The following is a 22,326-nucleotide window of genomic DNA, read 5'->3' as shown; positions in this document are numbered from 1 at the left end:
CCACAGGACAAAACATGACTTTATTAATTCATTTAGTGACTTATGGAGATATGAAAGCAGACAGAAATGGTGTCAGGCTGGATCACCAGTCAGTCTTCTCCTTCCCGGGAGATTTGGTGCCCGGTGGCAGACAGAAAAGCATCGTGAAAGTGAGGTTTACAGGGAACCGATCATGCTATGGTCATTACATCGTGCAGCCAAGGTTTTGTCATAGTTTAATTTTTGGTTTTGTTATATCCTGTTTTATTTTGAAGTTTTGTCCTCAGGTGTCATGTTTTGCTTTCCATTTCCTCTCTCTGTCAGTCTGTCTGCCCTCGTCCTCCCCTCTGTCTCTGTCAGTTCGTCTGTCCTGTTTGTCCTGCGTCTCCTGTTCCCGTCTGTATCCCTGCATCAGTCCTGTTCCTCGTGTTCGCAGCTCTTCATCTGTTTCTACTTGATTGAGTTTTTGCCGTTTTTGGATTACAGCTTTCTTCATTAAAGCTCACTTTTACTGCCTCTTTGTATCTTGCGATTGGGTCCTTTTTTGTTTAAACCATATCACATTTACTGTTTAATAAGTTAGAGCAAAAAACGTGTCTGTTGCCAGTGTAAAAGGGCTCTTTGTAGCAATTTACATGAATTAATCACTTTTTTTTTGGCCATACGTGAGCGGATTGTAACGTAACATGAAAATGACACCTTCCCCGTCCCTCTCTGTTGTCTATACAAGCCCGTGGATGATTAAAGTTATTCAGTGCTGCTGAATCGGTCCAAAGGATGTGACTGTATGCACGTTCTCCAGTGCCTCGTCTCAGTGCCAGATTTATGTTATAAATAACTTTATGTAAATTCATAAATTGAAGCGTATAGAAAAGGTAACAGACAGTCCAGACATGTAGACAGTCTATTGCATTAACTGTCATACTGTAGTGGACGAAGTCTAGCAGCGACGGTGACCTGATGAAACGCAGCATTACGTTGAATAAACTTGTGGATTATGTATGAACACAACTCAACAGACTATATATAAAGACCTCAGACATTTTAATGCAGAATTTCTACATAATAGCTTTTTTTTAATCTTTCTTCTGTCGTCCTTTGAATGCACATTTTTTTTCTCCACCAACAAGAAATAGCAGTAGGAATGCACTCACACATGCTCACAGAAGATTCTCCACATATGCTTTGTTCTGTGCTTACAAAATAGATGTGGTGGCTGCTTGGATTTCCATCAGAGACACGATTAAGCTTCATTTCCTCCTCTGCTGGCTGCGGCTCGGCTCTGTTGAAGGAGGGCAGCAGCACAAAACAACCTGATGGAACAGATGGTGGCTGGTTTGGACCTCACTGGATCAGTAAATACCTGCTGAACACCAGCCTCAGTCTGATGACATTTCCAACGTGCACTGCCCTGCTCTGAGATTTTTTTTTATTTTGGATGAGTGACATATTTCAGATGTGCTGTGTCATGATGAGAATCCGCCCACGTCCACTGAAATGTCCCACGTGTTAAAAGTAAAACAGGTTCCTATTGTCTAAATAAAGCAAGGTTAACTTTTAGTTTATCATTACAGCAAGACAACTTGTTTCATCAGCATATTTGCATTGTGCTAATCGACCACATGTGGTGACAAAAAGCAGAAGATATCAGCTCGAGATCCCCACCGCACTGTTTAACAGGCTGTAGAGAGTGGCCTACAGCTGTATGGAGTGTTTTGACGTGACATTGCTGAATGCAGATGATTATTCCCTGCTGAGTGGCAAACACAACACAGTCAGCATCTGCCTTTGTGCATTCGCAAACTTGTTAAGAGTCGTCGTTCAATGGGCTGCACAAACAAGATCCAGAAAAGAATTCAGCCAGAAGATTTTTAAAGAAACATGAAGGCTGAAGAGAAGAGAGGCAACATGAAAGGACACTCGACTAACCACATACGTGCTTATCTGAATGAAACATGAAATAAAATCAAAAATATTTTACAAATGTGTTCAAAGACGACCACGATGTGCTTTGAAGTCCCTGAGATTGTGATCAGGCTGATGAATCCTGCGTCGGCACAGAGGCTCCTTCGGGGAATTGTGTTTTATTCTGGGTGTGAAGATACATACAAGAAATCAACATCAATATCTTGAGTGCTGTTTATTTATGATGCATCTGAGTTTTAGTTTGGTTGAGATCTGCCTTTGTGATATTGAGCGAGCCCTTGTGCCCTGTATGGAAGCCTCTGCATTTGTTCTGTAAACCCATTTATACAGATTTTTCCTTTCAAAGTGATTTTTTTTTCTTCTTTGCTTTGTTTTTCGCCACAAATTGCTGCTCTTTCAGTCCAGAGAAGTCACCTGTTGGTTAGTTTAGCCACTCAGTGTTGGTGAGGGGGGTTGTTTGACACAATAAAGTGACATCAGTGCTCACCCTGTGTTTACTCATTGACCACAGTGCCATTAAATGTTTGCAATAAATGACATCTGCCCTTCAAGTTTTGGAAATATGATCTAAAACATATTGGGGAACTGATTTAGTTTGGCAGTGAGAGGAAAGTCCATCCAATGATGGATACACAACAGCACAACAGGTAAGAGAAAATATGTATATGATTTTGGGGTGAACTGTCCCTTTAACCTTATATGTTACACTAATTTCCTTTTTGTAGCGTGTGTGTGTGTATCCTTACATTTTATTTTGTTTTCCTCTTTATGCTGTTAAGCACTTTGGATTGACTGTGTGTGTGTAAATAATATATAAATAAAGTTGAGTTGAGTTTATGATAATCTCAGTCACCCTCGAAGGGAGAATTCATGTCAGTTTATCTTCATAAGACTTTATAAGTCTTCCAGCGATTAAAAATGATTCAGGAGGTGGTTTGTACATGAATAGATTTGGATTAAAAAAATTAATGAAAAATTTATAAAAACAACTTGATTGAAATTCCCTTTGAGTTCACAAAAAAACATGATTAATGAAAATAAATAAAGGCGAGATATCTCATATTTCCATTTTCTCCTACTCTTCCTTTACTCCACTATATTCTGAAATATGTAATTTTTCAAAATGAGTACTTTCACTGTTAGTACTTGAAGTAGATTGTGATGCTATCAGGCTACTTTTGTACCTTTACTTCAATAAAAATTGAAATGCATGATTTTTACTTGGAACAGAGTAAAAGAGTAACTTTCACTAAGGGACTGAATGCTGTAAAAAAGTACTCAAAAGTCCTACTTGAGTAAAAGTACAGATGCCGTGTGAAAATATTACTCTGGCGAAAGTGAAAGTCACCCATACTACTCGCACTTGAGAAAAAGTCTTGAAGTATCTGATATTGAATGTACTTAAGTATCAAAAGTAAATATATTTTTTGGCAATAAACATACTTAAGTATTAAAAAATGGAAGTTTAAGTAAGTTATACATATATTTACATGTATATACTGTATACTATGGGTTGACCAATGTTTCTAAACGTGTGAATGTGTGATTTTATATGATACTGCTGATTAAATAAGTCTTAAATAATCTGCAAAGTAACTAAAGTTATCAAATAAAATGTAGTCGAGTACAAAGTAAAGTGTGGAGAGGAAGTTTAAAGTAGCATGGAATGGAAATACTCAAGTAAAGTACAGAACTTTTGGTGGTAGTGACACTTTTACCACTTCTGTCTTTTTCAAATGAACTCGTGATGTACTTCCCCAGGGTGGATTTATGATCTATGCAGATGGTTTGTCTTTTTTTCCGAGGTGCATTTGAAGGCAGCACAAGCCGCGTGTTGGTCACAGAACTTTTCCTGAAGGCTCAGTTCGGTTCTGATACTTGTGTATTTCACTCGACTCATTTAAAGAGATCTGCTTTAGGACATTAAGGTCTTGTGTTGGCTGAACCTCCTCCTCCACCTCCTCCTCCTCCACCTCCTCCACCTCCTCCTCCTCCTCCTCCCCGCTCAGGCGGAAGCGCAGCGGTTCGCTCCCCCTAGCGGCAGAGCTGCCCCGCCGCGCAGGCAGCGTCACAGCGCCGGCGTCCGTCCCCCAGTCACAGTGAAAGTTGTCTCCGCTCGGGTAAAGCGGGGCTTCGGGACTCGCTCAGTTGCCACCACCGCCGCCGCTTCGCACGCTTCCTCCCGGAGAGATGAGGCGGAAGGAGAAGAGGCTGCTGCAGGTCGCCGGGCTGCTCATAGCGGCTCTTCTTTTCCTCCCCAACGTCGGGCTGTGGTCTCTGTACCGGGACCGAGTCTTCGACAACTCGCCCGACGCGGTGGACGGTCCGGGCGGCATCCCCCTCGTACAGGTAAGGGGTTCGGCTTACAGGGTGGCCGGGGAGGTCTCCGCCGCTTGTACGGGGGCTGCCTCGCGGTGTGTTCACGGCGACCGTACCCGCCAGAAAAGCCGTGAAACGTGAGTTTGTTCGCCGCAGTGGCGGCTGAGATTCGCCCGAGACGCCGCGTCGATCTCCGCCTCAGCCGCTTTAACTCCCCAGCACACCGACCTTTACATTCCCATACTGTGAGCGTGTGTGAGTGTGGTTCTGGTACAAAATGGACCTCTCGGTGTCAGCACGGCGGGTCGTGAGTTACGACGCGGAGCAGGGTGACAGAGGAGCCACGTAGCCGAGCGGAGCTGGGCGTCGCAGCAAAGTTGCAACAACACGGAGTTCAGGAAGTTGTGTCTGACATGAGGAGCGGTGGTGCGTTCACAGGTCAGGACGTCAGTGCGAAGTTAAAGGCGCAACATGGGGTCTGTGTTTATCGTGATGCGTTCACGTGCTCGTTGGGTTATATTAAAGAGCAGGGTGTTTTTGTGTGACAGTGTTTGTAGACCCAAGGCCCTATTTTTTTTTTTTTTTTAAAAAAGCCCTTATGTAGCTATGTTTTGACTGTCAGGGCCAGGGGCTGAGAAAAGAAATGAGAGGAGGAAGTTTAGTTTCCTTTTCATGATGCACTTCAAGAATAAAGTCGAAATACAAGTTCGTAAATAAAAGCGATATGTCAAGAATAAAGTCGGCTCTCCATCACTCCCATCAATTCCAGTTTGGGGAGTGACTGACAGCTATGCGAGCTGGCCTAGCCTACGGCCGCTGCCATCACTGCATCCTAACGGCATGCTTCATTGATATGTATATCATATCAATATCGTTAAGTTATTACCAACCTAACATAGTTCAGGTCAACAACCAGCCACTAAAGCATCGACTTTCTTCACAAAGTGCATAATGATATTCTTCTGTAGTTTTATAGCTTTTGTGATTATTTAGTTTCTACAATGTCGGCGAACAGGAAGTGCCCTTTATTAAAGGAAGGAGGCTCCACGGGGCAAACCAGAAGGGGCGTAAATTATTTTATCCCCATTCAAGTTAGCCGAATGCTAAACTGGAAGCTCAGGAATGTCCTTAGGAAAGTCAGACGCACCTCACCAACCCCAACCTCAAAATACAAGATGGCTACTCCGCTTATCAACAGCTGTAGTATATATTGTTTATTAGCACTTCTGTCTTATTTGTGTCTCATTAAATCAGTCGTACACACAGAACTGTCCAACTTCTATCGGTGGACGTGTTGCTTCAATGTTTTTATGCGCAAAGTACAATGAAATGGTATCGCTAATAATGGCTAACATGGCTACAACTGGTATTCCAACGTATTGTACTGGATCGTGGTCAACTTGGGTATGACGTCACTACCAGCTCCGACTTCCAACTTCCGAGGTAAATGTTCGTCATAAAGCCAGTCTCCAGCTACTTCCGGTTTTTAGGAGAACGCTGCAACGCTGTTTTGCCGTGAAGCTCCAGCAATGTTTTGTGAGCTATGAAACTTTACCCGACTTTCCATAGATAAAGACTGAATTTTCATATTTGGGTGAACTTTTTGTTCACAGAGACCAAGATGACTCTTCAGATTGCTTATTTTGTTCAACCAACAATACGAAATCCAACAATATTCAAATTGCTACAACAGAAGCAAATCCTCACATTTTAGATGCTGGAAACCACTTGTTGATTGATAAATTGATCATAAACTAATTGTTTCTTTCCAATTATTTTGATGATACAAGTTATTGTGTTTCGGAAAAGACAACCTTCTGCAGACTGGTGCAGTTCAGTTGATGCCAAAACTCAGAAATGTTCAAATCTGACAGAGGTTTTACTGGTAAAATTGATAAAAGCACACATGTTTAGCTACACTTGAGCTATCAGCAATCCTTAAATACTCCTCTAACCTGGATAAAAAAGTATGCTGCAACACATACAGTAAACTAGATTTCTAAAAATTAGGATTTTATTCCTTCAACTTAAGCGAAATAGCAGCCCAAGCATTTAATCTCTTTGCTCATCTTGTAGGACACATCTGATGTTACAAAGTTTTACATTTACCTCTTCTTTGTTACATTCTTACGGGATAATGCATTTTGTCCTTGTGTCATACAATGCCATGAAGTCGCAGCATGTGAAAGGAGTTGTAATTCAAATAGTCTGAACAGTAAATTGAACATTTTTGCAGCAGGGTCTCAAAGTATTTTGGAACAACTTCATTATCTCGGGGTGTCGAAGGTTTGACTGTTTAATGAAAGCAAGACCTTGTGATTGAATCATCATTGCAGAAGTCTGTACAGTAAAAAAAACATAAAGAAGCTGAATAAGTGAGAGGCACAAACTGGAGTGAGGTGAAGAATTCAAAAAACCTCACTCAGAAGGACGGCGTTTGGCAGACAATAGTAGCTCCTCTAATTCAAATGAGGCAAATCTGCTGAATGGAGGCTTTCACTGTTGGTATGTGTGTGTGTGTGTGTGTGTGTGTGTGTGTGTGTGTGTGCGTGCGTGCATGTGTGTCGGTGTGAGTTTTGGGTGGTGGTGGTGGAGTTTGTCCAAATCCACCAAACCTGCTTGACTGGACTGATTGTAGAAAAGGAACCAAGCGAAGGGAGAGTTCAGTTTTGATGCTTTAGCCGGAGCTTGTGTTAGAAAAGGCCGCAGACGTGTATCACTTAAACACAACAACAACCGCAAACAATTATTTCATTATCAGTCCATCGTTTATTCTGTAAATGTCCACAGTAAGATCCTCTTTTTATCAGCAGCTACAGATAATTTGTATCCTGAATTGTGGAATTGTTTTAAACAGCTTATTCTGCACAGATCTTCCCCAACGATTACTTTTCTCTGCCCAAGTTTGGTTGTGATATCTAAAATGACAAGAGGTGTTATGAACGGGATTAAAGGACATCTCTGAGGCCGGGAAAAGCTTGTTACATATTAGCAAACTGTGTGATAACAGCTGTAAACCTTCAAGACCGTTTGATAAGAGACAGATGGGCTGATTTGAAAAACAAGGCCGACTTTCTCCGTTAACGCAGGAGCCTTTAAAGGATTCTCAGGATGTGTCCTGTTTCCAAACAATCAAGCAAACATACAGTTGAGGATGCCTCTGGGACAGAGGAGGTTTTTGTATCTTTGTATGTATAACTATCATTGTGCTACTTGGCGCCAGACCCAAGAAAATATGACGGGTTAAAACCTGAAAGGATGCAGTGAATTCACTATTGAAGGGAGATGCACTCAATTTTTCTTTTTTTTTTACCTGATGCTACGTTGTAAACTTCAAATTGGAAGGAGGAGAACTAGTTAGCTGTTAGCTGTTAGCAGCCAGTGGGAAACAGAGTCCTTTGGCATGTTTGGCTAAGAGAGCTAACAGAGCAAACACAGCTAACAGAGCTATTAGAGCTAATACAGCTAACAGAGCTAATAGAGCTAATGCAGCTGACATTTGATGGAGCTAGTAGAGCTAATGTTGCTAACAGCTAATTACATAGCAGGACTGATAGAGTTGAAGTCTAGCGGACCATGGGAAATTAAACAGCGCACTGCAGTTTAATGTGACAAAACAACAGATTTACTGTAAGTAAATGAATTACTTCAGCTGAGTACAGTTCAGAGGTAAAAGTAATGGTTGCTGATACATTTAACCAGCAACTATAGATGATAATAAAAAAGTAAAGAAGCAACATTTTGATTTTGGGACTTGAGGTGATAGAAGGCCTTTTTGACATTTCCCTTGAAGATTAATTACCTTGATAGTCTTTATTTTGGCACATTATATCTCACTGATATCATACGTACCTTCTCTCTGACAACTGTAGTAACGCCCAGGCCTCAGGTGTAGTACAGCTCTGATCTAAGCACCAGATAAAAGTGTCTTCCTCTGAGGCGTCCCCCGCTCGCACCGTGCTAACACGACTGTATCGAAATCCAGCAGCTACGAGCAGTGAAAGCTGTAATCATGTGCTCATGCATACGCTGCCTGAATGAGTATTTCATACCGCTCTAGCAAACATGAGCCGCCTCAGAGCTTCCCCACCATGACAGTGACAGAGAGGTAATTTGCACATTTCCCATCTGTTATTAAGGACGTCTGTTGAAGCTAAAGGTGGCTCGGCTTCCACCTGCCTGCTCCACCAGCTCAGGTTAATTGGAGGGTAGAGACGAGGAGAGCAGTGGGTAGAATTAAAACGAGGCTGCGTAGTCTGACCTGCTGCCTGCTGTGCTGCCCGGCTAACTGTCGTCTGAAGAGTGTCATGCATTTTTTTTATCAACTAGTGTACAATCTCCCCGCGTTACACCTCCGTTGAGGGTTGGGTGACTTTATGAAACATACAGGCAATGCAGAAAGTCAAGACAAACTGGGAGAACACAATTAAAGCAACACTATGTAGGCCGACTTTTAAAAATACGATTCTGGAAAAGATATTCAGTCTTATTCTCAGGTCGTCAAATACCAACGCTTTGGGTTGGTGGCTCGGGTCCACCCGCTATAGATACACTGCCATTCTGTGGAGAACACTGAATAATAGCACTTGGCAACACTGTGGTAACACTTAAAGGACTCTAGATCTTGGCAGGCCATAGAAGCTGTTTTCTCAAGATGTCTCTTGAACTTATTTGGCACTGTTGCTGTGTTTGACAGTTTTTTCCTGGTGATGAGGTATTGTGGTGTGGGACAGTTCGCTCCCCGGTCCATTTAAACCTTGTTTTAAGGTGTGTTTGGACTGAGACGTTTCAGGATGTCTGTTCATCGCTCGGTTTCTGACTGCTGTGCATCTGAAAAAATCCATCCTGGAAACTGTGTTGCCTTACTATGGCAACCATTCTTCACCCAGGCTCAAGTCACCCACTTTGGGAACCACTACTTCACCCAAACATGGAGGAAATTCAGATAAATAGTAAACCCAACCCAGCCTGAGCTGTTGGAGGTGGGTTAGACTAAACAAAGAGAGCCATGCAGAAAATATAGCTTTGGGCCAAATTGCCGGTGGATTTTCCCTCTCACTAACTGGATGTAATCAGCTCTGATAAAAGTCCAGAAGATAAAGTGCGCTCTTGAAAGGAAAGTTGGCTGAGATTCACGGTCCTGTCACAGAGCAGCGAGCATCACACGGCCTTCTGTGCACTGGAGGCTACAGTTATGAGCCACACACTGTAGGCCGGATTACTGTTCATTCATCACTGCAGGACCTTGTGCTTTTTCGCCTCTGACACATGTACAGTACAACCCCTGACTCACACACACACACACACACACTTACACAGACTGACTTTAAAGCCAGTAGAAGGTCAGTCAGCGACGGTCTGGTCTTATTAATGAGCAGAGCTCAGAGTAAACAAGGACATCTATGTAGAACATCTCCGGACAAGGAAAAATCCCAACAGAAAAATAGCATAAGAACGTTTTTCAATTTGTGTTTTCTGCCTCGGAGGTCACAGATTGTTGAACCGCAGCTTACCAGGCAAAATTATTTATTATTATTAAGAACAAACTGGTTTTCTGAGTAAACAGCCCCAGTGCTTCAGTCTGATTTTGAATTCCCTGGATGTCTTGCTTCTGATGTATTCCTACCCCACAGTCACGATGCAAATCAGATATTTGTCTGACCCTTCTGCCCTCCAGGGCTCCCACGGGCCTTTAAACACATTGAAAGTCTGACATTTGTCCTTTCTGAGGAAAATAAACAAACCCTCGATGCTTTATTCATTCACGTTAACTGTTCAAGACCTTTTGAAGAACACATGTTCTGTACCAGTGTGCTGAGACGTGATTGGGACCAGAGGAAATCATTTAGTGGAATATATTTAGCTTTGCGGCATCCATGGTTAGAATAGCTAATATTTTCATGGGAAAATACTGGGAGGAAAAACACTAGAAGTCTTCCTGCGTTTATTGATAAAAATGTTGGTGTTTGTTAGCAGTGTCTCCACAAATGATGTTCCAAATCAGTGAATGAACGGCTTCTTCTTAGAGAGTTTACTCGGCAATGAAATTTTTATAAGACAGAGCCGACGCGTCTCTCATCACTACAACTAAAGTCTAGGAACTGGGCCAAACTCGACATATAAAGTCATCTAAATGTCCCAGATTCTGACGCCTCGGCACAGTCGTCTGTAAGACCCGGTCCCCTTCTTTGCCTCGGTGCTCCGGCAGTGTCGAACTGTTTGACCCGCAGCGCCCTGTCTGTTTCCTCTCTGTTGCTATTCTGATAAACATTAAAGTTGAATAAGAGTTTAGCCCGTGGTCCTGTGAAAAATCTCTCCTTTCTGCTCTATTGACATCATGTGGGAGAGAGGGAATGATGTTTCATGCCAATAGCAGGCAGCGATTTCAGAGACGCTCGGGAACCTCCAGGCTGCACCTACGGGAAAGCACGACTCAAAAGTGCACAAGAAACAAAATTGAAATTGAATGGATTTAGGCTGCCCTCGCAAAAAACGGCTCACGCGGATTGCACCACACATGCAGAAGGATTTGAAGAAAAAAAAGCGAGCCCTCCTCAAGGCACATTTTCGGAATTGGGAGTAATTTCAGGCTGCAGTGATTTTCCTGCAAACAGGCGAGGAGACGCCGGCTCTCTGCAATTAAGGAAATCACATCAACTCTATGAATCCTGTGAGGTTAAGAGCAATTAGAGAGGCTGTGAGTGGGATTAAGACAATTTAACATGGTTTATGATAACACTTGTGAGAGTTCATTAGACTTGATTATACTGTGCATTGTTGCATTTTATGCCATCGTAAAAAAAACATGTATCGCTGCAAGGCTGACCCGTCAGTGTCTGTTTGTCAGGCTGTGAAACAACAGAGAGGTCATGAACCTGTAGATGGACATGATGTTGACACGTTACACTGCAGGTGCTGGACTGTTGCTTAATAAAGAAGCGGATATGAAGTCAGTGTCTCCTGCTGGTCGGTAGCACTTAAATATAAGTTGATCAGTCAGTTAGTTGACGCACGTTGATCCTCATCATGCGATATGATTCATGATTATTGGGTCATGTGAGGGCATCTCCGCAGCACTTCAGTGCTTCATTATAATGCTGTTCTGCCACACGTTTTATCTTTATTAACACATTGTAGCTTCTGCGACTTGGATATTGCATTTGATTTATTGCAGTTAATTAGTGCATTTTAATAACTGAAGCAGCATTTCAGTCATTTTTGAAGAGAAGTTCCAAACATTTCCTCAAACAATAGGATAGTTAACTGTTAATATTTTTGTGTTTTCGACCAACAAGACACGACGATCTGTAATATCTGATTTGTTTAATACCATTGACGAGCCATGATCTAACTAGCCGGAAATGTCCTGTCCTGTACTCAGACTTGATGTCTTTATTTGCACTGTTATAACCCAACATTGCATTTTAACACAAGCTCCTCTTCAGCCGTGTTACTAGCTGTAACTCATGTTGCACTGTTTACTGTACGTCACCCAAGAACGAGCCATGTGAAGTCATTTTTCCAGTCAGCATAGCCTTTTAGGTGGCTGCATCACTCTGTTGGCTAGTCAATGAAGTTATGAGACATTTGGAAACACAAGTTCAGGGACATTAAATAGTGCTATCTTTATGATTTGCCTGAAAAGCAGATTGTGGGCACCTTCAGTATCAATCATGACTTAAAATCATCAGATCACCACCCCTATTCGAAGATCTTAGCTTGTTCTACGCCAGTGTAAATGAGCATGTTAGTATTTTCAGGAAAAACGATGAATTAATGAATCCATTTTGATTATAATCATTTGCATTATTTTCCCTCCCAGCTGAGGTTGAGATGGACAAACGTAATGTCGTGCTAAATATCAGCATGTTTCTGACAGCTACATGTTGTGATCACATCCCAACAAGTATCATTTTTCATTGCTCTACTGCAGAGTGACATATTCAGAGAAATGTTGAATGAAGTTAGGCAGGAATTAACTCGTGTTGAAAGGAGATTTGGTCACAGTCAGATTATTCACAGAGACAATAAATCACACAGCTGCAGGATTTTGTGATCAGGAGACAAGCTGTTAGCGTCACTACCTGATGCAGTGTCGCTGAGGCTGTGGGGCTAGCTCTGCTGCTAGACTGGGAAATGAGATTTTACCTTTAATGTGTTAAGCCTCTGGAAACGAGGGAGACTGAGGGATGAAAGTCATTTGCAAAGACAAGTGCAGTTCCTCGCTGCAGACTTAAGTCGCTGCACTTTATCACTCAGAGCCGAGAGAGAGGGAGGGGATGAAACACCTCAGGAGAAAAAGGCAGAGTGAGTTGGTAAAAGAGGTGTTTGTTCACAGGCTGACTTTGTTGGAGAGTGTTTCCTCCCCAGGTTCCTCACACAAGGCAGACGTTGACTCGCTGCTGGCTGCGGCACCGACTGAGCGCGTGCAGAAGCTGCTCTGTATGCCTGTCAGGGATCTGCTGCCCCAGATCAGTGCGAGGAGCCAAATGAGGGACAGGTGCAGCAGACAGCCTGTGGATACGGAGCGAGGAGTCAGCCTTTTAATTACAGCCACGTGGGTTATGGAGCTGCTTTTTTTCATGTTCAGATGATTACACTAATCCCTGGATGCCAATTTAAGGGCAGCTCTGTGTTGAGCCTCACACTGAAGAAGTTGCACTCTAATGTTTCATGTTAATATATTTAGTTTTTTTTTGAGTGGACCTGTATTTTGGCTTAAACCTGCTCCACACTCGCACTGACCCGAGGTGAGATGATAATATTTCTGGGCTCCTGACCAAATCTGTGTGAAAATAAAATCTGAAACGTGCAGTTTTTAACACTATAATGACCCAAAGTGTTGGTGTTTGACAACCTGGAGGACTCGTCGATCAGCTATCTTTCTGCAGAGTTGCCTTCTTCACCTTTTATGGTACTCACCACAGAAACACTGTGCGTGTCCCAGACAGCTGACTGTCATACAGAGGGGGATAAAGGCAAACATTAACAGACCGTGTCTCCTGGAAGGCCTTTCCCTGAAAAGTAGGGATCGGCCGATTATCGCCTGGATGATTATCGGGGTCGATATTCAGCTTTGAACTCCAACAGTTCTTGAGTCAATTGTGACACTATTTTCTTTTTTACTGCAAATGAATATCGGTCCCAATTATCGGTTATCGGTCTCCTTGATTTCAAATAATCGGTATCGGCCCTGAAAAAGTTGTATTGGTTGACTTCTAATGAAAAGTGACAAATAGTTTTGGGTGGTGGAAAAAAACAAGTTGATTAGGATAAGAGTGGTGATTCAACAGTTCTGCATTGATCCACAAATGTCAAACATCAATATGTTTAATTGAACAGTAAAATACAGAACTAAACTGTGAGGGCGGTGCAGCGCCCTGAAACTCTACAGCCTGTACACGCTAGAGTGATCTTTCAAGTTACCCTAAAAAAGAAAGAAAAGGAATAAAATAAAATCATCTAAGCGAGATGAACAGGAGTATACTGTGAAAACTTTCTACGCCATCACTCAGAGACTAAAGGCTCAGAGCTGAACATCTGGTAGTCGCTTGCTCACCATCTTGGACAATGATGGAGCTAACGGTGCAGTAACTTAGTAAGGTGGAGTTTTATTATTTATATTTGTGCACATGGTCGCCATGTTAGATTGCACGTCCCTGTAGCAGCCAGGTTGAAACGGTCCAGTTTGGGTTTGAACAGGACGCTTGCTCCCCAAATGAAAGTACAGCTGAAATGTTTCACTCAGGTTGTTGAACTTCTTCTCTGTATCTCGTGCTCTTATTGTAGATTTTTGTCCCTCGAGGCACTCTCCTTATTTGTGAGGTTTGCGGTCTGAACACTGACTCCGACCCTTGTCCTCCTCATTATCGGTCGCTGGTAATCTCAATGAAGTTGGAGTTAAAGTTCACCTGCTGGTATTATTACCGCTGCTCCTCAGATGAATTCCTGAACTGTAAAATGTTCACAATTAACTGGAACCATCGGGAACATGTTATTAACTTGTTGGCTGATAAACGGACCTCAGCTCTCCTTCACTTCAACTTGTCTTTGCTGCGTTCACATGCCGGCTGGGAAAATGTGTTTTTCGTTCATCTTTGCTGAAAAACTCTGTGCTGTGTACTTGACCGCAGCTACTGACCTGTGATGAGTTTATCTTTCTGAGGGGAAAAACACACAGTGTGCTTCCACCGGAGAGAATATTCAGTTTTCCTCCAGCAGCACACTTTGATGCGAGGAGTTTCTGTAGCTCGTACTGTTGTAGTCCGTGGCATTTAAAGGCAGTCTGCTGTTGGCTTTGTGCACATTAGGTAATAGCCGTGTGTGTGTGTGTGTGTGTGTGTGTGTGCGTGCTGAAGACAAAGCACTATCTTCCCCATATCGCCTGCTTGGCTGTACAGCAGTACAGATCAGGTGATGAAGGAAAAAAAAAACGGCAGTCATGACACACTCATGACAGTTAAATCAGCCGAGCATCATGGGAAGAAGGAACAGTGTCCATAACAGATGAACCATTTAACCTGAGGCAGTTTTCTGCTTCTGTATGTTCTGCTCACTCAGCTGTGTCTGTTAACCTCTGAACACTGTGCTGTGTTCACATGCTCTTCAGTAATGTGGTTATTCTCCTCTTTGAGCAGTCGCCCGAATCAGAAATGTCAGTTTGTATCTCCCGTTGGAGGTTCAAGGATTAAGAATAGCTCAATGAAAACAGCTGGAGAGACACGACATGGCCCCTGATAGCCATTGTATGGTTTATTAATGCCCCTTCCTTTTTGTTTTTTTATTAAATCAGAATGAAAAAGTGCATGAAAATCTTCCTGATATTCAGCTATGATCCTTTTGACAATAACTAATAATCCTTTAAGTCGTTTATTTGGTGAAAATACCCCATTTGTGCAGGTTTTTATGCCACCACGCCGGTGATATCTGTAGTTTGAGGCATTATGTTTTTCTGATTGTCCGTCCATCCTGTTCTTGTGACCACAATATCTCAAGAATGCCTTGAGAGAACTTCGTCCAATTTGGCACAAACATCCACTTGGAGTTAAGGATGAACTGATCCAATTTCAGTTATCAAATGTCGAAACGTCAAGGTCACACTGATCTCACGGCGTCCCAGTCTAGTGAACACCATGTCTCTAGAAGGTCTTGAAGGAATTTCATCAAATGTAGGACCGATGTCCACTTAGACTCAAGGATGAACTTATCAGAAGAAATCTAAAAGGCAGTAATTTTAATTTTATTACTTGTTAGTCAGACTGATTAAGTTGAAGATGCAGCTTTGTTTCTGTTGGTTTATTTAAAAAGAAAACATCAGTAGACCGGTAACAGCTGCCACAACAATTGAGGAGGTAGAGAGAGGTTCAACTTCATGCACGTCTTAATGTGAAGTGCAATTAACTAAGTGCTTTGCTACGTTAACGTAGGGCTGAGCTATATATGATAATAGATTGTTTGGAGTTTGGATATTGTCTAGAAAAACTTACAAGACTGTTCTTGTTCTAACACTTTATATCAGTCTGAGATTTCAACTTTGACGAGCTACAAGGACAAGATGCATGGAGACACATTGAGCAGGAAATCAACTAGTAAACTAGCAACAGGAGAAACTGACTGCCCTATTGGAATAAATTCGTAGTCCGTGTGTGATTATTAGGTGAGAACAGCTTTATATGTTTATCTAATAGCCAGCAACACGGAAGCAATGACTGTCTAAGACCACTTAAAGCAAAGGTATGAATTTTAGGTCTCAAGGCATTAGATTGGTAGCATTAAAAGTGTGAATGACGCTGTATCATAAACAGCACAGCTGAGAAAATCCTGCTAATAAACCTGCTGATATATGGCCGGGTGTTGTAACAGGTGTTGTGCTGTAAATGCTTATAGTGCTGTGTGATTTCCTGCCATATCCTGATAACCCAGAATAATCTCTTCTTCTATGAATGTGAACGTGGTGGTGGAGGGTTCAGCTCTTTGCTCAGCAGCACCTCAGCAGCTGTTTCAGGCATACTGTAAGCTTCATTCAACTCTCCTCACCCACATTCCCACGGTTGTGATTCAAAGAATGAAGCCTTTCTTCTCTCAGCATAAGGCTGCAGCCACCCTGCTTCTCTGTCAAGTGACGACTTTGTTTCACTCTGACAGATCACGGCGCAATAGATGTATCCTATAGTTCAAACAGCTTCAGAGGAATGTTTTTTAACTGAGGCAGTCGGTCGCTTTTTCGAGTCTTAAAGCACTTTTCAGCAATCAGACTGCAGCCACACCAGCACTTCTGAGCAGCTGTTTCAAGATTGACGTGCTGTCTCCGGAAGAAATTGCTGCATTTTTTGCTCTGTTAGACCGTGGCCTTCCTTACTTACTATACTGAGCTACTTGTAGGAACAGCAGGTGATGTCACTGTTAGCATTTATGCTTCTTTGATCATTTCAGGCACGCACATACAAACCACCTACCCCCCCACCCGTCTTCATCTTGGATCACAATCAGGGGATATTTCCTTTTTTCCCCTCATCTTGTAAAATATTTTCATTGGCATTGATTAGGGTTGTAAAGCGGTGCGTGAACAGCCAGGCTGTTTGGGCGAGGAGAAGGTAAATGAAATGAGCTGTAAATGCTGGGATTTTTTCCAGGCTCAGGGAACGGCTCAGGTGGTGGCTGCTGATGCAATGTTGAAACAGTCCAGTTTAATGGGAACATTAACTCAGCTGTCACTCAAGTGCTGGTCTGCTGAATTTATTGGACGGATTTTTAAATGTTTTTGGTAGTATTGATACATTTCTGTGTCAATACAGAACAGAATATTATATTTTAAAACTACAGTGTGCAACTTTTGGTCACTTTGCATATTGTTTCCCCCTCAGGTGAACAAAACGTATCCAGAACTGGTCGTTACCTGCTGCAAGTTTCATACAATCAATCTCAGATGCTGTGAATATTACTATACTGTAGCTGTGCTCTCTGATGAAGACTGAGTTGTTCCTTTGCTGCACACCTGAAATAAACAGTACAATGTCTTCCATCAAGTTCTGTGACAGGGCCCTGACACACCAGGCCGACGGTCTGCCCATGTCAGGACCGTCTGTGGCCCTAGTTGTTGCAGTGTGTCCCTCACCACTGGCACAAGTCGACCCTTGTTGGCGTCTGTTTAGCTGAATGAGCCATCAGAATCTGTGCAAAACCTATCGGCAGTGCACAAGAAGAGACAGCTTTCTATATTTTAAAAAAATCGGCTGGAAAATGGTGTGTTTTTGATCTGTTCATTTAAGTTGTAGGTGCGAGGATTTCATAAAGGACTCTGAAATATGTATTTCCAGTCATTAATGCTGATGTGATTGGCTTAAAGAAGGTTAGATATTATTACCTCACCATTTTTCCCATCAGAGTCACGACAGTCCAGACAAAACACAACTCCATACACTCTTCACACCGATTAATGCATTTCCTGTTGTGCGGCAAAAAAAACTTGTTGTCTCAGTTTTTGTTTGTTGCTGCTCCGTTTCTCTTCTGCATTTATTCTGTGGTATCGTGATTGTTGAATTGTTTATCGAATATATCCTCATCTTTACCTATTTCCTGCTTCACATTGCGTCATCATTTGCAAATGATTGAGTGTTAAAGGGAGCAGCTGATTTATACTGCCATGAAATGTCACATTTTACCTTAAGAAGTCATTTAGATAGAAAACGGTGGATGTCAACCTTTGAGGAACTGCGACACTCGCTGCTTATTGGTGACTCACTCGTGTAGCTACTTGTGGAACTGTAATTTGCGTTAGTTGCTTTCAACCACCGACGTGTGACTGACACATGTGAATTAAGCTCATGACGAACACGTCCGCGGAGGGAGAAATAACTCGCATCATCAGCTGCTGTGAGCACGCTGCCACTGAAGAGACTCGATATGCCACTCATGTCAACAAGTTTCTAATTGCACTGGCAGCGGTTCAAACTTCTGCAATCGTCAAAAAAAAAATCAACAAAAGATTCAGTTTCAGTGGAGTGAAAGGAGCCTATTCATATCAAGTCTTCTCTCTTTGGGAAGAGGGTCAAAGAGGGTCAGTCAGTGTTTTCAGACCTTTGCACTGAATGTGGCTCTCTGGTGGATGTTTGAGAAGAAGAAGAGGAGTGCTCAGTGTTCAATCTTTTGAGATGTGGGAACACAGTCTGATCAGTTGTTTTATTTATCGAGCTGTTGAGCTGCTGTGTTGCAGAAGCCGAGCTCACTTTGTGTCCCTTCTCTGTAAAACTGAGTACTGCCTTTCTCGGAGTTGATGACCCCGGATCCTGTATTTTTTTCAAGGCTAACATTTTCCATCTGCAGAGAATCTCTGTAGGCTAAGACACCTCTGCAGCACATTTTACCTTTTGTCAAAGAACTGCAGCTTCTCTTGATTTTTGCGATGAGCCATACTGTGATTTTGATGATATGTTGATCAATTGTGCAGCACAGTAACCATCGCAGAGAGTTTCATTGATTGATTTGCATATTTGAATTGAAAATAATTGCAGTTCCATGTCATGTGTCAATTGGATTACTACAGTAAACAAATATGACACAGCTCTTTTTATTGGATTTATAAACTTCCGCTATTTTAATATTCATATTTCTGTGGAAAATTCCTCTTTTTTTCCCCAGTAGTTTTCATCTCATGTGACTCAGTGACTCCAAATCTGAACCTTTCTGCTTCTATTGTCGGGTCTCTTTGCTGCCCAGATGAACTGGTGCTTGTCATTAGTTTCCAGCATTGATGTGAGGCAGCGGGCTGAAACACGTGGGTAGATTTACAGCGCGTTATTCCATTATGAAGCAGCCTCTGAATGGGGGTCTTTGTAGCCGTTCTCAAAGCGTCGCCTCTGCCCACTTTGTTTCACATTATTCTCTCATATTGGACTGTTGTCTGCTGAACCCCGAGCTATCATCCCGTGGCCTGATTGTCCCCATCACTGACAAATGTTGATAATTACCTTCCAGTGGAGCTGTAAAATCTCTCCCCGCTGAGCTCATTGATTCGCTCTTTTCTAACCAGTGGTGGGAAGGAAGCGGCGTGCCTCGAGCTCTCCGGCCGGCCGCGGCACAGTAAAAAGCTTGGCGCAGACGGACGAGGCAGCCGCAGGGGGATGGATGTATGGAGGGATGCTGGAAGGATTAGGGCCACTGAGACAACTGATTTTTGCTGATCATTACGTAAGCCACATCTGTCCTCTGTCCCCTCGGTGGCATCTGGCCTCCCACACTGAACGCAGCCAAGCCCAGCAGCAGTAACATGAAGAGACGAGGCTCTGAGTCCTGCTCACACAGAGGAAGTCAGGGGAAGGGCCGCTGCCGGCTGCTAGTCGCAGAAACACTGAGCAGATGATGAAAATGTTGTTCATATACTGACAGAACGGGTGACCAGCCAAGCGTTTCCATTCCAGTTCAAGAGTTGACCGACAGATACAGTAGATCAGACTGTCCTTGGACGACAGGCTGAGATTTTCTGCATTGATCAGACTATTTCTTTTATTAATCACTAACTCGTAAAGGCTCATTGATTAGTCCAAAATCCCCATTAACGAAAATATTGTTGAAAATTGCAGTACGGCAAAGTGCGATATTCAAATCGCAGAAGCTGTAGAAGGCAGAATGTGACAAACAACATGATGAAAGCTGCATAGATGCCTAGAAACTCCTAGAAGCACCTTTGTTTGGTACAGACCCAAAAAAAACTCCCACTAATTGTGAATAATATTGCAATCGCCGTGTCTGTCAAAATAATCGCAGTATGATTTTTTTTTTTTCCATATCGTGCAGCCCTGTATCTGACACATCTGTGGCATGTCTGTTCACCCTGACAGAAGGATCCTTCTTTGTTGCTCCTATCAAGTTTTCTTCTTTTCTTTCCCTCCACTTCGCTTAACATGGAAATTAAAAGTACACTTACATATAAACAGGTGGATGGAAACATTTTACTTTGACATTTTAAGTGTAGGAATATGCCTCTCTTGACCTCCCCTTGAGGTCACTGATGAGTAGCGTCCCTGGAAGAATTACACGCCGTGTTCACGGACTCTCCAGCAGGGCAGATTGTTTCCATCACTGCGCCTTGACTCTACAAAGGCCTGAAGGACAGTCCGCTGGTCTGCGTTAGATCCAAGGACCATGGGACGTTAGGAGGAGGTTTGGCCAGACAGAGGCTGCTCTTTGAGCTGGCAGCGCCACAACTCAGCAGCATTTAATGGCCACGTACAGTATTTCTCTGCCTCCTCTCTCTCAGACATGATAATAAGGGGCTTATTTGAACAGCACTTTGCTCAGATGGGTTTGGACAGGTGCCAGTGGAAGCTGTGATCATGGCAGCGGCAACACAGCTGTAAATTACCAGCGAAGGCCCCTTACAAATCCATCACACTATGTCTCCTGTTAAAATTCAATTTTTAACTGGAATGACGTGGTGTAATCTGTCATGTGTAATGTTGCCTGAGCTGCCTTCAGCAGGTTAACATATGCTCTGTATGACACATCTGTCCAAGGTCCTGTTAACACCACCACACTCTCTGGTCAAGCATGTAGTATTTAGGGGATTATTGTTTCTCCTCTTTAGACAGACGCACAGCTTTATTCTTGTTGTTTACTTTGTAATACTCAGTGAGGAAGAACTAGAATTAGATGAACTTTGTGCTGCCAAAGTCTTGATGTATTGGTCAGCAAATACTGGCCCATCACAGATATACGTGTGTAGGCAAACATGTTCACCAGTGTGCAGCAATATCCAAACTAGGGATTGACATTTCAAGCAAAAATGCAAATCGATAGTCACCGGGAACTATTCGGTGATTTGATTATTCAAAGCTTTTTGTCTGTCTGTCTGCTGTTTGTATGTACTGTAGCATAAAGCGGTACAGGCCTGTACTGACTTTGTGTGGAAAAGACGGTGCTATACATGTTTTACTGGAGCCTGGTAATAAAAACGCGATTCTACCTGGAAATAACGCGGGCCGCCAGTAAACACAATGGAAAATATATTTTACAGACAAATTCATTGAAGTTGCAAGAACTATTTGAATTTCAATCAATCACAATCAATTTTCATTTTTAACAAAACATAATGCAGAACAAGATGCTTGGGAACCTTAAAAAGTATTTAATTGCAAGTGAAGTTTACAGTTTCAGTGCACTTTATTGTAAGTTTATTGTAAACTGTAAAATATCCTGCCTCCATTACATCTTTGGGAGTGTTTGGTAACCACAGTTGGGGGATCGTTGCAAAACGTGTATAAGCGGTACACACTGGAGCGTGGATACTCGACCTGAACTCATTTTTACCTGATAGGCGAGGCTGGGTTTGTACAAAAATGTAGAAATAAGGCCCAGGTTTGGGTCAGTTTCAGTCAAGTGGTAACAAGTGGTGGACCTACTGTCTGCATCGGGGGCTGTTTGTCCTGTTAAGTGCTGCTGTATCTTAGGCTTTATATGTGACATTACCTTGAACTCATCACATGCCAGCCCCTGTATGTAAATGACACGACTTCTCATGCTCTGATGAAGGCCGCTAGGCTGAAACGTTAGCATGTGGTTTGAAATGGACAGAATAAATCGGTGAAAATGAGATTCGTCAACTCCGTCCTGAAGAAGGGTGTGTGTGCTACCTTCATCCCTTTGGATACTTGGCAGTTGCAACGTCAAATTAATACATAATGACAACACAGATCATCTGTATTGTCGTCAAACATTCATATAGCTTTCATGAATAAAATATTTCTTCACAGATACATAAATCGGTCGGGCTCTGGTAGGTTTGGTTAGGGCTTGTTGTTGGCATTGATGGCAGTGAGATAAACTCCGACTCGCAGAGTAAACATGCTCCAAGAGGTGAAGCTGTTCACACAACATGAAAGTTGCCAGTTTATTTGCGTCTGCATGTCATGCATCCAAGAATTAAGCACAGTTCTGCGCCTGCAGAAGTCAGACAAGCAGCCATCTGTCGTGGCCTTTGTCCAGTCCTCTGCCTGGTATTTCTGGTCGCAGCAGAGCTCTGGATAATGACTCCTGTTGGGAGATCAGACGCTGTGTGGCAGCCCCGCCGGGATGCGTCTTCCAGGGAGGTCTCAGCGCCTCAATCTC

At 42.8% G+C, this 22,326-nt stretch overlaps 1 protein-coding gene across 1 annotated transcript in view; it reads left to right on the top strand.

Moving 5' to 3' along the window:
• Window positions 1-3,952: 3,952 nt before the first annotated feature.
• Window positions 3,953-22,326, top strand: part of LOC141007023 (polypeptide N-acetylgalactosaminyltransferase 10-like) — an 87,191-nt gene continuing 68,817 nt past the window's right edge. Inside the window, exon 1 of the mRNA XM_073479345.1 lies at window positions 3,953-4,254. Coding sequence (XP_073335446.1) covers window positions 4,096-4,254 — 159 coding nt within the window. The 5' untranslated portion in view covers window positions 3,953-4,095. The remainder of the gene's footprint in view (window positions 4,255-22,326) is intronic.

The sequence above is a fragment of the Pagrus major genome, chromosome 13 (genome assembly GCF_040436345.1).
Source record: "Pagrus major chromosome 13, Pma_NU_1.0".
Lineage (NCBI taxonomy): Eukaryota > Metazoa > Chordata > Actinopteri > Spariformes > Sparidae > Pagrus > Pagrus major.
Note: the sequence above shows the minus strand (reverse complement) of the source record. Positions and strands in the feature narration are given on the sequence as shown.